The 16,185-nt window shown below is 54.2% G+C and overlaps 1 protein-coding gene and 1 pseudogene across 1 annotated transcript; both read right to left on the reverse strand.

Annotated features, from left to right (window-relative positions):
- Positions 1-68: 68 nt before the first annotated feature.
- Positions 69-1,028, reverse strand: LOC144374039 (olfactory receptor 2B11-like). The gene has a single exon (XM_078037004.1). It carries the CDS (start codon positions 1,026-1,028, stop codon positions 69-71), a length of 960 nt encoding a protein of 319 aa, XP_077893130.1.
- Positions 1,029-9,114: 8,086 nt separating this feature from the next.
- On the reverse strand, positions 9,115-10,492 carry LOC144374041 (olfactory receptor 2B11-like; annotated as a pseudogene).
- Between the last annotated feature and the right edge of the window lie 5,693 nt (positions 10,493-16,185).

The following is a 16,185-nucleotide window of genomic DNA, read 5'->3' on the forward strand; positions in this document are numbered from 1 at the left end:
GAAGGCACTCTCCAAGTGACTACTTCCTCCTGGTATCCAGGTGATGGAGATGGCCATGTCATGGATCTTTATCTTCTGCAGGGCTTCCAGGCCCTGGCCAGGAGTCTCCTGAGAGCTCCCTTCACGTCCTTATTCCTCAGGGTGTAGATGAAGGGATTGAGGGTGGGTGTGATTATGGAGTAGAAGAGGGAGATGAACTTGCCCTGCTCTTGGGAGTAGCTGGAGGGGGGCTGTAGATACATGTAGATGGCAGGCAGGTAGAAGAGGGAGACCACCATCAGGTGGGAGGAACAGGTCCCAAAGGCCTTGTGCCGTCCCTTGGAGGACTGGATCCTGAGCACAGCCCGGGCAATGAAGCCATAGGAGAGGAGAATAACAGCCAGGGGGACCAGCACAAAGAAGGCCACCAGAACGGCCAGCGTGGTGTCATTCACTGCGGTATCCGCCGCACAGGACAGCTTGATTATAGCTGGCACCTCGCAGAAGAAGTTGTTCAGCACCTGCCGCCCGCAGAAGGGCAGCTGGACTGTCAGGACCACTTGAACGAGGGAGTTGCCAAAGCCACTGAGCCAGGCCACAGCCACAAGCTGCTGGCAGAGAGAGCGGTGCATGATAATGGCATACCGCAGGGGCTCACAGATGGCCACGTAACGGTCCAGGGCCATGGCAGCCAGGACGATGCACTCGGTGCACCCCAGCCAGTGGAAAATGGCATACTGCATGGTGCAGCCACCGTAGCTGATGGTCTTTCTGGAGCTGCCCATGTTGGCCAGCATCTGGGGGACTGTGGTGGTCGTGAAGCACAGGTCTATGAAGGACAGGTGGCTGAGGAAGATGTACATGGGACTCTGCAGCTGGGCATCCAGCCGTGACACCAGGATGATGGAAATGTTTCCCAGCATGGTCAGAATGTAGGACACCAGGAGGACCACGAAGAGAGGAAGTTCTAGCCATGGTCTGTCAGAGATGCCCAGAAGGATGAAGTACTTCGGAGGATCCCACAGGAGGCTCTGGTTGTCACTTCTCATGGTGAGGCATCTTCTGGCACCTGTAATGAGTCAAGAGAGTGGGAATGAATGAGTCCTGTCAGAAGCCAATCATCTTTGTACACCTGTCTGACCTTTCTGACCTCTGCAGACACTGGGACTGGGGGAGTCAGACAACTGCACCTGTGTCTTCACTTCCCCTCCTTCTCTGTGACCTTGCCCATGCCCCCGCATGTTTCCAACCTCAGTGTCTGCATCTGCTAAGATGGGGAGTAGAGCTTCAGGTGGCCAAAGGACTGGGGTGAGTGGACGCACACATGACAGGTTTATTTGAGTTGGACTGCTTCATTTCTTTGCAGACACACTCAGGGGAATTGTCCACTCTCAGGCTTTATCACTTTGTCTTTGGAGGTGGTGGTGGGAGAGAGGAGGAAGGTGATAAAGCAAGATGGGCTTCATAAGCAGCTGGGGGCTCTGGGGGCTCAACTCTGGCTATAGGAGGTGCCTATGCCTCTCTGGGGCCCAGCACTCTCCCCTCCCACAGCTCTCTGGCTTTGGCAGTGCCAGACTGCATGGGTACTTGGAGTGGAGCAGCCGAGACATGTCACTTCAGCTCCAGGTTTGTTATGACCCCTGAGAGGCCCCCAAGCACAGAGTGTTGAGCACAGGAACCTGTGAAGACCAACTCTGGAGGTGTTCAGTGGAAGATCAGCCTGCCTTCAAGCTCACAGTCCACCTGTGAATTCTTTGCCAGGCTACTGTCCTCTCTCAGGAAGGAAGCAGTGAGGCTTCTGAATGACCTTGCTGTTTGGGGGCACCTGGGCTGCCCTGTGCTATGCATGGGCTTTCCCACTCAGGGCCTTTGGTCCCCAACTCCTATCCTGTCCCAAGCACTGTGCCTTCAAGTTCATGATGGGCTTGCTATTGCTCCATGCTGAGAGTGGAAAGAAGTCAAACCCTCTATGTAGGTAATTTAGGGAGGATTAATTTTCAGTTATGGAAAAGAAAGCTAGCGTATGACATTTCCATGATTGGAAAGTGGCTTTTCTGAAGTCACCATGGACAGGGTAAAAACTTGGGGGAGTAAAGGGGTACAGCTCAGGGTTAGCACAAGGGCTTAGTCTGTATGAGCCCCCAGTTCTATCCCTCGCATGCTCACAGGAGAAATCAAGACACTGGGGAAGAAAACGACCTCTCTGTTGGGTTCAGTTCTCTATGTAAAGTCTCTTGTAAAAATGGTACAATAAAGAAAACCTGAGAAGTCTCGACTGGCTGAATTTCTGCCTTTCCCCTGGTCTTCTGTCCACAGGTAGAGCTTCCCCTTCTCAGTGTTGCCCTCCTTGCCCAGTCCCTGCTTTGCCCTCTTGGGTCTGGCCTCCTGCTGTGGCTGCTGTGTTTGCTGTCTGCTGTGCCTGTGAACCAGGCCACTGCAGGGCCAGTGCCTGGCCAGTCCAGGGCAGGTGCTTCCCCAGGACTGATCTCCTTCCAAGAGGCCTTGTTCTCTGTTTCTCACTTGGAGCTCCAAGGTGCATCTTTCCTTCCATCCTTGGAAGCTCTGTTGGAGCGAATCAGAATGGCTTCCCCTGCACTCCACATTTCCTTTTCAGCCTGCTCCAGTACTGCAATTTCTGGCTCAGAGAGAGAAGCTGTGCCTCAAATGGGCCTCTATGTTCCCGGTGGGTGTAGGCCTACTGGGTCCTCCCTCATTGGGCAGCTCTGGCCAGGGGCAGCCCCTCTCTCAGCATCTGGCCTGGCCTGTTGGGAGCCACCAACCGGGGAAGGGATTTTTCATGTGTTTATTAGCATTGATGAGTTGTACATGATGAGGGTACCACTCTCCCATCATGGAAATGTCATATGCTAGCTTTCCTTTCCTTAACTGAAAATTAATCCTCCCTAATGACCTACATAGAGGGTTTGGCTTCTTTCCACTCTCAGCATGGAGCAATAGGAAGCCCATCATGAACTTGAAGGCACAGTGCTTGGGAGAGGATAGGAGTTGGCCACCAAAGGCCCTGAGTGGGAAAGCCCATGCATAGTGGCAGGGGTGACATCCAGCACCCTTTTCCCACACTCTCCACTTCCTTCCCATCCTTAGTAATGGGTGTTCTGTTCAGGCCCACTCTTCAGCCTCAGGGAGAGGACATTGCCAGTCTTCTGTGACTGACTGGTTTCACCTAACAGCACCCTCCAGTTCCACCCATTTTGCTATGAACAAGAATTTGATGTTTTTTTTCTTGTTTTTAAGTCTTTAAAATTTGTTCTAATTAGTTATTCCTGACAGTAGCATGCATTTGACACATTGTACACAAACGGAGCACAACTTCTCACTGCTCTGGCTGTACATGGTTGAACAGGATTTCATTCTTTGTGGCTGAAGGATACCCTCTTTCCTTCATTCCTCGCTGATGGGCACCTGGGCTCCTGGCTGTTGGGAGTTGTGCACAGTGAACAGGACAGACATGCGGATACTCCCTGCATAAGAGCCTTTGCCTTTGGGCACACACCCAGGGCCGTGGTAGACCAAGGTAGATCTCTTTCAGTTCTTTGAGGGACCTGGCTGTTCCCCACCGTGGCCACACAAATTTATGCCCCACCAATAGGGTGGGAGGTGGTTCTTCTCTAATTCCTCCCCAGCAGGAACTTCTTCCCTTTATGATCATAGCTATTCTAAATGGCTGAGATGATGTACCTTGTGCTTTTGGTTGGCATGACTTTAACAAAGGAGGTTCAGCGTGGCCCCCCCCCCTCCTGGGGGTGCACACACACACACATACTCTACCTGGGCACACGTGTGCACAAACACAGAGACACCACTACCCGGGCACGCGTGCACACACACACACATACACAACCTACCTGGGCACACGTGTGTACACACACAAAGACACCCCTTCCTGGACACACAAACACACACTATACCTGGGCAGGTGTGTGCACACACACAGACACACCCCTTCCTGGGCATGCATGCATGCTCACACACACACTCTACCTGGGCACACATGTGCACACACACACAGAGACACCCCTACCTGGGTGTGCGCACACACACACACCCTCCCTGGGCACATGTGTGCACACACAAAGAGATACCCTGACCTGGGTGCACACACACACACATATACACATATATACAAACACACACCCTATCTGGGCACGTGTGTGTACACACACAGAGACATCCTACCTAGGCACACACACACACAAACATACACACACACCTTATCTGAGCTCACAGACACATGCATATCCTACCTAGGCATGTGCGCACACACACAAACATACACACACACTCACGTCTCTCCTGGGTGCACACAGAGACACAAGCTGGATGGGCACATGCATCCATACCACACCTGGGTGCACAGACACAGCGCCTGGGTGCCTGCACTCACGTGTTCCCTATTTGGGCACATGTGCACACAACCCCCACAGTTTCTCAACCTCACAGCTTGACACTGTCCAGCCCTGGCCCTTGTGCCCTGCATGGAATGCCTGGCTATCCGTCTTTTTTGACTTGGAGCTCTGCAGGAGGAGCCTCTGACCCCATTGGCCTTCTCTGTCTTCTCTCTGAACAAACACAGATCCCGCTGAGGTACAGCCTCTCTTGCTGCTCTAACAGCCATCTCCCAGCCTGACTTACTGCTGCTCGGGAGAGTCCTCCCAGACCCGTGTCTCCAGCTCTCATTTCCGTGTCTCCACTTGCCTTCCTGACACCGTGGACTGGGTCATCCCACTTCCAACCTGGCTCCCAGCTCCAGCCAGTTCCCTGTTAGTTTGTGGCTCCTGTCGCCCTCCCCCATAGGTGTCAGGTGGCTTGCAGTGGTGTGCCAGTCCCCACTACTGTAGTGCAGTGCTCTGTGCAGACCCGTCAGCCCTGCTGTGGTAAGCCCTGGTCCTGTGGGATGGGGATATCACAGGAGGCTCCTGCTGCCCTCCCTGAGTCAGGGACCAGCCCAGCTCCCTCACTGTGCCCCTGGGCTGCTTGGGTTTGCCGTGAGATCCAACCTATAGCTGGTTCTCTGGAGACGCCCTGGCTTCCTTGCTCTGTCCACCTTACTTGTGAGGGCACTGCTAGAGCAGGATGAAGCTGTGGGGAGGGCTCAGGTCCCCATGTGCTTTGGTGGCCTCCTCGGGTCCAAGTGGTGTCCACAGAGTTGAATCAGCTGCCTGGTACATGACCATCCTTCACTGTCTTCCTGCCCTCTGGCCCGGGACCTAGTGGCATCCAGCAGAGACCAGTGTCCATGCTGTCACCCTGCCAGCCTGTAGTGCATTGTGCAGGGCAGTGTCTGAGCTGAGGGCCAGCCATGTACCCCGTGGTTCCCTGGCATCTGTAGAGGACGAGGTCGAGGATGCAGGCTCTGTTGCAGCCCAAGGGGTCTCAGTGTGGGGGCCCGCAAGGCAACCATCACTGGAAATGCCCTGCACATTCAGGACAATCCAGCCCATGCCCTGAGGAGGTCCTGGACCTTGCTCTCACCTGACCTGGCCCTCGGTCCAAGTGGAGAGGGGATTCAGCCTCAGCAGCACCTGCTCCCCATCAGCAGGCTTGCTGGAAGGGGTGGGGCCTTCTGCAATCTCCTAGGCAGCAGGCGGGTGTGGGCTCAAGGTGGCCCAGCCTTGCTCCCAGGTTACTCCTGAGGATGTGGCATCCAGGGGCAAAGTGCAGGTCCCTGCTGCGTGAGCGTGCCTCAGTCAGGTTTATCTTGCCATCTCCACCCCTGAGGGAGGCTGGTTTCCTTGTCCCCAGACAGCCATTGGTGCAGCTTCTCCCCTGGCAGGAGGCTGTCCCTGAGGTCTGTTGATTGGTGTCAAGGGCTGGCTGCCAGTCGAGGCCCTGTGTTGGCCTGGGGTCTTGGAAGAGTAGCCGGTGGAGAGCAGTGGGTTTTGACTCTTCAGGGTTTGGAGGGAGACTGCGAAGTCAGAGTGCAGCCAGCAGCGTTGGCCCTGTGGAGCCTGAGACCCCAGTGGCCAAAGCAGAGTTAACCACTCTCTTTGTGTCTTTGGGCAGGTTACCTCCCTTCTCTGTGTCTCACTGTGTCATCTGCAGATATGAGAAGTACTAGGACCGCCCTCCAGAATCTGTTACAAGGATGAGACACAAGGGTGTTGGCCAAGCTCTTAGAACAGAGACTGCCACAGGTACATGTGAAGATTTCTCTTCTGATCACTGTACGCAGTCCCAGCTACCCGTTTCATTGGTTACAAGGGGAGAAAAGGTTCAAGTTCAATAGGGCATGAAATTAAAACATTCTAGCTCAAACAGTGAAGGGAAGGGCTTTAGGAAGGCTTATTCCATTTTAGGATAAATTTTATTATGTGTATTTGAGTCACAACTCGATGCCGTATTTTGTGTATGTGGTACAATGGTTTCCACTGCAGAACAAGCTGCATGTCTATTGTCTCAGCCACCCGCTGTCCCGTGATAAGAGCGCTGCAGTCACTGCCACCCGCCCTGCGCATAGCCCTGTGCAGAGCCCTGGTCCTGGTGTGGCTCCTCCTGGGCACCTGCACCCGTGCCCTTTCCCCTGTCCCTCCTCACTTCCTCAGGGCCTGGCCTGGTGGCTGCTGCCTGGCTCTCCTTTTCTTCAGGTCCCATGAGTGAGATCCCTCAGTGCTTTTCTTCCTGTCTGGCTGATTGCTCAGCACAGGCCCTACAAGCCACCCAGGCTGTTCGAACAGCAGAATGGCGTCCCTCTTGAGGGCCGATGGTCCCCTGTGTGTCCTTGTGTGGGCCTTACCGCCAGGTCCACATCTGCTCACCCGTGGAGGACGCCTGGGCTCTTCCCAAGCTGGCTGTGTGGAGGGTCTGCGGGGAGTGAGGCGGAGGGTATCCTTGGGGGTTCCTGTCAGTGTGCACTGTAGGGACGACTGCTCACCGCACTCGGAGCTCTGCTCTTTTTGGGAGCCCTGATGGCCCTGCCCTGAGGGAGTACAGCTCTCCTCTACCTGTCCTGTGTGCTTCTACTCTTCTCGTGTGGATGGCAGGTCCTGCTGGATGTGAGCAGGAGTGTCTTCAGGTGTTTCAACAGACTGATAAAATCATGTGAATTTATTGTGTACAGCTCATGTTTTGAAGTACATATACCTTCTGGGGTGACCAAATCCAGCTCATTGGCAAGTGTGTCCTCACATGCTCATCATTTTGGGTGAGGACTCTTGGCCTGCATGCTTTTTGCAGTTTCAGTGACACTAGGCACCCCATAGTCTTCTGGCCCTGTGCTGCACCCCGGGCCCCTGGAGTCCCATCTCTGGTAATGGCCTTGGTGTTGCCCTGTTGGGGTACAGTGTTCTGGATCTGTCTGGAGAGGATCCTTGCCTGCTGTTGCCTCTTTAGCCTCTTGTCTTCCCGTCTGGCTTTGGGGGACATTCTAGACACTAGGGGGCACAATGGCCAGGAGATGTGTGCATGTCCCTCTTTCTTCCAGATGACATTTTCCCAATGTTCAGGGTCAAGGCTGGACAGCTTCAGTCCTGTCCTACTCATTCTGAGATGCCCGAGGGCTCTGTGAGGAGTGTCTGTGGAGGCTGCAGGGCCTCATTCAGCTTTGCTGTGGAAGGTGGGCTTCAGCCTCCACCTGCTGCTGTGCTGAGACTTTTCTGCCTGGGAGCCCAGGGACCTACATGGTGACAGCAGCAGAGCTGTCCCCACTAGGGGTGAAGGTGCATGAAGTGTGGCCTAAATATGGTGAAGGGAGAGCTCGTTGAGCATCTGGGGAAGCCTTGGGAAGTAAGTGTGAGGACAGGGCTGCTGCGAGATGTCCCCCAGGAACCATCTGATGCCAAGGTGGCCTGCAGTGACCCTCAGTTTGACATGTGTATGTGCCATGTGTCTATCAGAGATCAGGTCATCTACACAGTCTACACAGATACCTGCCCGTGACACGGGAAAGTGCAGCCTTGCAGTCCACACCCTTGGTCTCGAGTGCCCCATCACTGCACACAATCCCCCGGGTCAGCGCTGAGCTGGTGCACATATGTACCTCCCACCTCACCTTACAGCCCCAAACCCACCCCTGAAAGCCTGCATTTCACAGAGGACTGTTGGAAGCCTTGCTCTAGAATTTTCTGTTCCTAATACCAAACCAACTGTGCACAAAGACACCCTCCTGCTTTGGCCTGTGGCAAGAGGAGGGTGCTGCTAGAAGCAGAGGCTGTGTCTAGTGGGGGACAAGATCTACTCTCAATGGACATTATGGTGGAGACTAAAGAGGCAGAAGGAAACTCCTTGCTTCGAGCTTGTTAGAAGGGATCAAAAGTGGGTGTCTAACAAAAGAGGGGTCCCCACTGCTCCCCTGCACAGGCCATGTGTGCAGCACACTTGCAGGGCACTATGAGCAGCGGCCTTTCAGTCAGATCTGTGCCCCACCAGGGATCTGTGCCACTGGGGTTGTGGGCATGCAGGATTCATATTAATCCATGTGCAAGGGGCTGGCTGGCTCTGATCTTAAAATTGCCAGTAAAACAGACAAAGTAGGCAGAGGCAGGTGATGATCCTAAGCAGGCAAGAATTATAAAGAAGTGCTGGATATTCCTCACACATTCATTGAGGAACACAAAGTGACTTTTGTCATGGTGAGGTTGAAAGGATCATGTCCCCTAACTGACCAAAGATGGATGGTGAGGGCATTAATGAAGCAAAGGTTTGGTAAAGTGTGGGATGAAGAAGTCTGTTAGGAAAGGAAGCTCATGAGATGCTGAGAGACAGGAGAGGTTTCCTGCCTACAGGTACCACTAGTTAATCCATTCAAGTAGTGAAGTTACACCTCCCATAAGATAATCATTTCACCTCTGAATATTCTTGCATTTTTTCACATTTGAGCTTTTGGAGGGATACTTCACATCAAAACTATAGCAGTGAATAATGTGTACTGCTCATTTTTAAAAAATGTGTCATGAATACTGAATAATATGTGGACTTTTGAAAGCCATGCATCTTTAATATGTTAAGTAAAATAAGCCAGGAACAGAAAGACAAGTACCACAGATCTCACTCATGTGGAATCCGAACAGGAGATGTGAGTGGAAGGTGGTTTGTGATCAGAGGATGAGCAGAGTGGGAGGGATGGAGCGACGGATGGGGAAAGGTGGATCATCACTGGTAGGTGGGAGCAGGGAGCTCTGTGGTGCTGTTATACATTTGGTGGCTGTGGAGGCTAGCATTGTGTGTTATGATGATGTGGGATGTATATTTCAAAGAAAGGACTTTGAAAGTTTTTACCATAAATGGTTCATGTTTGAGGTGTCAGCAAACTTTGTTGGAAGGCACCTGGGCAAGGGGAGTGGTTGTGGGAAAGGGTTCCAAGGTGGTACTTTCCACTCCATGGGAGTGTGGATGATGCTGGTCCTTCTGGCTCTGGACAGCTGCGCTGGTGAAGCACCAAGGCAGGCACAATGGTGCTTAGAGATTTTTGAGTCTAAAGAGTCCTCCCGTAATTGGGTGGTTGACGAGGGGGAAGGGAGCCCTTCGTCTGTGTTCACAGAGACTCACCTGGGCAGTGCCGTGGTGTGTGCATGCCGTTGTTCCAGGAGACAGGCAGAGACCAGCCCTCCTTAGAACTTAAGCCAGCCCTGGGATGCAGCCCCCTCCAGACTGCCTTCACATCCTTGTTCTCAGGGTGTAGAGCAGGGGGTTTGGCAGTGGGGGACCACACAGTAGAAAAGGGACATAAACTTGGCCTGGGTGCTGTTGGCAGGTGGCTGTAGGTATATGAGGATGCCTGGCCCAAAGTGTATGAGGACGACGAGCAGGTGGGTGCTGTAGGTGCCCAGTGCCTTGTGGTGCCCTGGGCCCTAGCAATGCAGGTGCAGAAGATGAGCACAAGCAGTGGAGCCACTATGCCGAAATGGACGGCTCCCAAGGTCAGGGCCAGGTCATTTGCCCTGGTGTCACACAGGCCAGCTTGATCAGGGTCGGCACCTCACAGAAGAAGTGGTCCAGGTTGTGGTGCCCACAGAAGGGAAGCTGGAGGCTGAGTGTGGCTTGGAGCACAGAGTTGGCCAGGCCGCTGGACCAGGCTGCAGCACCCAGCTGCCCACACACCCACGGGAGCAGGATGAGTGGGTACTGGAGGGGCTGGCAGATTGCCATGTACAGGTCAAACTCCATCACTGTCAGCAGGGCACTTTCTTGAAGCTTGTCCAATGGAAGAGGTAGGACTGCATGATGTAGCCCCAGAAGGTTATTGTCTTCTTGTCCCCCATAGGTGGGCTAGCATGTGTGGCACGATGGTGCAGGTGACACAGATGTCCAGCCCAGAGAGCTTGTCCAGGAGGAGGTACGTGGGGATCTGGACTCTGGGCTCCAGCAGGGAGAGAGAGATGGTGGGGCTGTTGCCTGTGAGCTTGAGGATGCGGGTGACCAACATCTCTGTGCAGAGGGGGCGCTCCAGCTTGGTACCTGAGAAGCCCAGCAGGATGGTGCTTCTGGGGAGCTGACGCTTTCTCCTCCCATGGCTCTGGCTCTCCACTGGCTGCAGGCAGAAAGAGGGAGTTTTCATTTCAGTGTCTCCATGGCAACACTCTGAGGCCTTCACTATGGTGGTGGGTGGTCCCGTTAGTTTTAGGAGAAGCCCTCCCTGTGTGGGTCTGCTCTGTCAATCTCTGCCTTTGCTGGTGACACTGCAGGAGGGAGACCTGCCACATCGCAGGTAGACTTCATGTGGAGGTCGATGCTGAGCCCTGTGGCCTCACCTGTGCACTTATTCTTTTTATTCCTACTCTTTTCTCTATGACTAAGTTTCTCTCTCAATCTATTCCAAAGCCTTGCTGCTGACCAGAGGGGAAGGGGATTCAGCACTTGGCATGCACATCTCTTCCAGGAAAGGCTCTCGGGGGGACAGTGCCTGCTGTGTCATTCCCTAGCAGTCAGGGAGGGCCCTGGCTCAGGAGGAGGGCTGGTGACCAGCTACCCTGCAGCTGCCTGGTGCTGTGTCCTTCTCTGGGAGTAGATGGCTTCAGCTCATTCACAGCAAGCCTCTCTCCCTTTCCTTTTTGCCCCACTGTTTCATTATGATAAATATAGATAAAGTTTGCCGCCTTACCTGTTCCTAGTGTGTCCCCTGTGGTTTCAGGCACACTATCGTGTGGTGCAACCCTCCGCCTCCCACGGCAGCCCCCAGCTTCATTGCTTGCATGTGATTCTGACTGCTCTGACTGCGTCAGCGTCAGCTAACATGATCATGCCATATTTTTAGTTTTACGATTAGCTCATTTTCCTTACAGAATGCCCTGAAGTGCACACTGCAGTGCAGGTTGCGAGGTCCTACCTCTTCAGGCCACGTAGTACATGTACAAATTTGCTGGTGTGTTATCTGCTGCTGACCTAGAGGTCGCCGGCAGGTTTTGCTGCTGTGAACAGAGCTGCTCAGTGTGTGGTGTGGGGTGCTCTCTGACCTGCTTCAGCCTTTGGGGTGCAGTCAACAAGGACAATGTTGAACTGGGAGTCAGGGGACCTGAGGAATCTGGGGAAGAGGCTGTCTGGCAAGCTCCCGTGTCGCTGCATTTCCACCGCAGTGGACGCGGGTACTGGGTCTGCACATCCTCCACAAGCTGGACCCAGGATGGATTGGCTGCCTGACAGGAGTGGAGCTGAACGTTACCTGGGTCTCCTGTTCTTTCCTGGTGGTGACGTGTGCCTCTGCTCCCTCACAGTTTGGCCATTGCACCTCTTATTTGGAGAATGTGTATTTGATGCCTTTGCTGGGTTTTGAGACAAGTTTCTGCCCAGCTGGCTGGTCATTAAGTTTCAGGGCACTATTTATTCTATCATTTCAGGTTTACTGGTTATATGTGTGTGTGTCATTAAGTTGACATAGTTTCTATTCCTACTTTTGTGACTTTTTTTCATTAAAAGAAAGTTGAATTTTGTCAAATGCATCAAATTAGAAAACCTCATATAATTTTTTTCTGCTTTGTCTTCTCTTCAAGCACCAACTTGACCGGCCTTCGTGCAGTGGAGCACGCTGTGTCCTGGTGGCCAGTCTGCCTGACCTAAGTGTCCATGCTGTGGGCCTGCTGTGCTTGGCTTCTAGCAGTGGCTGAGGTGCCGCGTCAGTGGTGCTGCAGGGCCTGATTTGCTGTCTGTGCTGTCTTCACCTGGTATTCATGTCTAGGTATAGCTGCATTGTGGGAGGAGAAGAATGTCATCTCTTCAGAGCCTCTGAGAAGACTGTGTCCTTTCCTCACTGGCTGCTGGGCAATGGTCAGTAGTAAGCCTCCACGTCTAGATGTTACTGTGCCCAGAGGTGTGGCTGGTGGTGTGCGGGGTCTCCCTAGTTACAGCGAACTCACTTTCTACTTCGCTGTTGTCTGGTTCCGGGGGCCTTGTGACCTGGGGGCCCCTGTAGGATCAGCGTCCTTGACGCCTCTTCATTCTCTCTGCACTCTGAGCCTCCTGCCCCTGCAGGACCACTGTCCTGAAGTCCCTTCTTTCTCTCTGTACTCTGAGCCTCCTGTCCCTGCAGGACCTGTGTCCTGATGTCCTTTCCTTCTCTCTGCACTCTGAGCCTCCTGCCCCTCCAACTGCTCTGCTGCACTCATGAGGAGAGGCTTCCAGGCGCTGTCCTGAGGGTCCCCTGCATGGACCAGTCACTTCCCTCTGTCTGCTCTCGTTTCCTGCCTGGGCTTGGTTCTCTCTGTATGACCCGTGTGCTTCCAGTGACATCCTGTGCTCATCCTCTGTGGGCTGTCACCTCCTGGGGCTGCTTGGCACTACCCTCTCTGCAAGGCCTGGGGCCATGTGTTCCTCAGCTGTTCTCCATGCCCTCCTCCTGCCTGGCTCGAGGACTCTCTTGGAGGTGGGGGGCCAGACCTGGCGCTCCTGCCTTCTCTCCAGACTTTGCTCTGCCTTCTCTCCCCTGGGGGATGCCGCAGTCTGGCTGGTCACAAAATAACCGGGAGGTCACAAGCCACTTGTAGTTTCAACCAGGAACTACTTTATTGCCCGAACCCCATGGAAACTCTCCAGAACTCCCCGGAAACTCCGTGAGAACCAAAGGGAACTCAACAGGAACTCTGTGAGAACTCAAAAGTAGCAGGCACCCGAGGCAGCAGGAGCTGCCCCACTGCCGGAAAGCAGAGGTCCACATACACAACTGAATACACAGCTCGCCCCAATCCAGCATCATCCAGTTACAGCAATCAGTCACCATTCCAATAATTATACATAGCTTAACTTAATCACCATCATCCCAATGGCTCACTGGCAGCACCTCCCAACCACTCCTTCTGGCAAAATGCCAGGCGCCATCCCACCTTGGCTGTGGCTCTCAACGGGGGGACACTGCCCTGCACGTGCTCAGAGCTGCCCTCAGAGCTGCCCCCAGTCCCTCTGGTGAGCTCTTCCCTCGGGACTGTCCTTTCCCTCTCAGAACTGGCTGTGGATCTGCTCACACACCTCTGTGCCATTTTGCACGTGTGCCCTGTTCCAGCCCTCTGCCCTCTGTTCAGAAGTGCAGGTTCTAGATCAGCATGTCCTCACCAAGGTGCAGCCACTAGGAGTGGGCACCGTGCATCAAGAAAATTAGGAAGCGCACCACCAGCTGGAGGGGCCAAGGTCACACGTGGTGTTAGAAGAAGAGGAAACAGAATCTTGGGGCTGTGTGCTCACTCCCCGGTGACGCAGGCTGGAGATGCAGTGGACAGTAGTCCATCAGCCGTGTGCAGGCATCCAGAGAGTGCTAGTCGCAGCAGGTGGGTGTGAGTTCTAATCTGCCCACAACAGGGGCAGTAGGTTTTGGGTTGGCTGGGGTGGTGCTGTGCATGGTGGGACCTCTGTGTGACTGAGGAGCACAGTGCTGATGCGATGCGGATCCAGTGGGGCGAGCCTGACACAGGGATCCTAGGGTGTGGGACAGGGAGCGCCAGCCTGGGGCTCTGCCTTCCTGCCCTGGAATGCAGATGGCATGCCTCCCTCAGGGCGTGCAGACTCAGTGTGCTGCCGGTGGCCTGGCAGGAGGAGGCCTGCTGAAGTGACATTTTTACTCTCCACATGACTTTCCTTTTATACATAATGACCGCACAGCAAGCCAGGGAAACCACAGCAGCACAGAGTATTCAGTGTGGGCAGGGCAAGGTCAGTGCCTGGTCCCGGCTCTCGTGCTCCCCTGCTGCATGGAAGCCTTGGCCGTTCAGCTGGGCAGCTGCACTTCCGCTCCTGAAAGGAATTCTCCCTTACAGTATCCAAACCAAGCTAAACTAAACTTTAGCATGGTCAAATTTGGATAAATAAGTATCCTATATTTCTGTTAGTTTCTGGTTGACGGATACATTCGTAGGTAGTGCTCAGGTGCTGTGTGGGGCTCTGAGGAGCAGGGAGCGAGTGGAGTGGGGAAGTCTGGCTGATGGAGATGCGGGTTCCACCTGCTGGCCTCCTCCTGGTGCAGAGGGTGCTTAGTGTTCACCCCTCTGTCTTGACTAAACAGCCCAGTGCAGATCTCTCTGCCATGGCTGTCATCCACGACTCCTGTCCACTGTCTTTTAGTGTCCCCCCATGGCTGGCAGCACTGCAGCCACCATCCTGCCCTCTCCTCCAAGTTCAGCTCTTTTACATTCTGTATGTGAGGATCAGCACATGTCTCTTCCCTCTCTGTCCGAGTGTCTACTACAAAAGCAACCCTTAAGGTGGCCAGGGTGTGGAGGACAGGCGCCCTCTGCTCAGTGGTGGGCAGGGAAGTTAGCACAGGCATTATGGAGAGTGGCGTGGAGTTTCCTCACAAAGTTAAGACACAGTGACAGGGTGACTAGCAGCCAGTTAGGGGACCACAGCCCAGGAGGACATCAGCCAGGGGAGCTTCTGAAGCTGCACCCAAGCTTGACGGCCACTGTGTCCATCAGCAGGAGGGTGGGAAGCTGAGGACTGTGCACAGTGGCAAGCTCCTTTCCCAGCAAGAGGCCAATCCTTCCTCCGGCGGCAATGGACAAGACCAGGACCACCATTTTAAGTGAGATAAGCCAGGCAGAAAAAGACAAATGTGATTTTATAAGGAATTTTCCTTGTGCCATGACACTGTGGGCAACCACTGGGTCAAGTTGGGCCACCAGCTTTGGGGACCAGCAGAAGGAAGGTTCTTGAAAAACGGGAAGGGCCAACCCTCTCTGGACCCCTGCTGCTGTGGTGTTGGCCCTTTATCCCTCCCAGGAGATCCTGCTGTGGAGCAGCGTGGGTCCCTTCTTCACGCCAGGCTGTGTCAGTCGGCCTTGCATCTCTTTAGAGGGCACCGGGACCCTGTGGGCACCCACTTGTGGCACCCAACCCACCTCTGATGTGGCCTCTCTCTGTTTCCTGTGACACCAACCTCCTTTTGCTGTTGGCTCTGAGCACACACAGGGGGCATAGTTCCAGCCGGGTCCTCTTTCCCTCTCTGTGCACCAAGGGAGGCTGCTCCCTTCACGCCCAACACAGCCCCTCTCCTGGTCAGACTGCAGAGTCTTGTCCTTTGTGGCACAAAACTCTGCGTGTCCTTCCGTCACAGAGCCGTCCTGCCTCTCAACACTGCTGGAGTAGATGCTGGGCAAGCTTCCCGGAAGCTGTCCTAATGTTCATTATCACTATAAAATGTCGCATGTTGCTGTGCTGCTCTATGATGACTGACACACCTAGGCCACATGTAGGCAGCAGGCCAGGCGGGTATTATGTCTGTCCCCTGTCTGGAAGTTTCTCCTGCCTTTCTGCACGTTGGAGCCCTTCTCACTAGAGCACCTTCTCTCCTCCATAGTGGCAGCGGGAGTCCCTCAGCTCTTGCCCAGGTGGCCTCCTGTAGGGGGTTGCTGGCTCCTCCACAGCTCGCTTGCAGGTGACATTTCTTCCACGTTTCGTGCGGCTTCTTTGCCACCCGACGTTCCACACTTGGTTGGAATCAGATTGAGCATCCTGCCTGCCTCCTGCTGTGTGACACTGGTCCAGTGCTCTGGGATTGCATGGGGTCCACGTGGGCTCTTTGCCCTTTTGTCCTGCTCTCAGGAGTCTAGGCTACTGCTTTTTCCTCTATCAGCAGCTTCCATAGATGCACGCCTCCTTTCGGTCCTGATGTTTTCTTGGGTCTGCAAGCTGCTGTGCTGAGAGGGAAGATACGGCCTAGGAATGCTTTTCCGTTCCCTTGCCCGCCTCGGCCGCCCGTCCTGGGTGAGAGTCTTGCCGTGGTGTGGAGCCACCAGGAGAAAGGAGGGGGCCTGCTCTCATGCCCAGCCTGGC

Source organism: Ictidomys tridecemlineatus, unplaced genomic scaffold (assembly GCF_052094955.1).
Source record: "Ictidomys tridecemlineatus isolate mIctTri1 unplaced genomic scaffold, mIctTri1.hap1 Scaffold_562, whole genome shotgun sequence".
NCBI classification, from domain to species: domain Eukaryota; kingdom Metazoa; phylum Chordata; class Mammalia; order Rodentia; family Sciuridae; genus Ictidomys; species Ictidomys tridecemlineatus.

Excerpts from the sequence above, each read along its gene's own strand:
- LOC144374039 (XM_078037004.1), bottom strand. The coding sequence starts at position 1,028 with ATGAGAAGTGACAACCAGAGCCTCCTGTGGGATCCTCCGAAGTACTTC.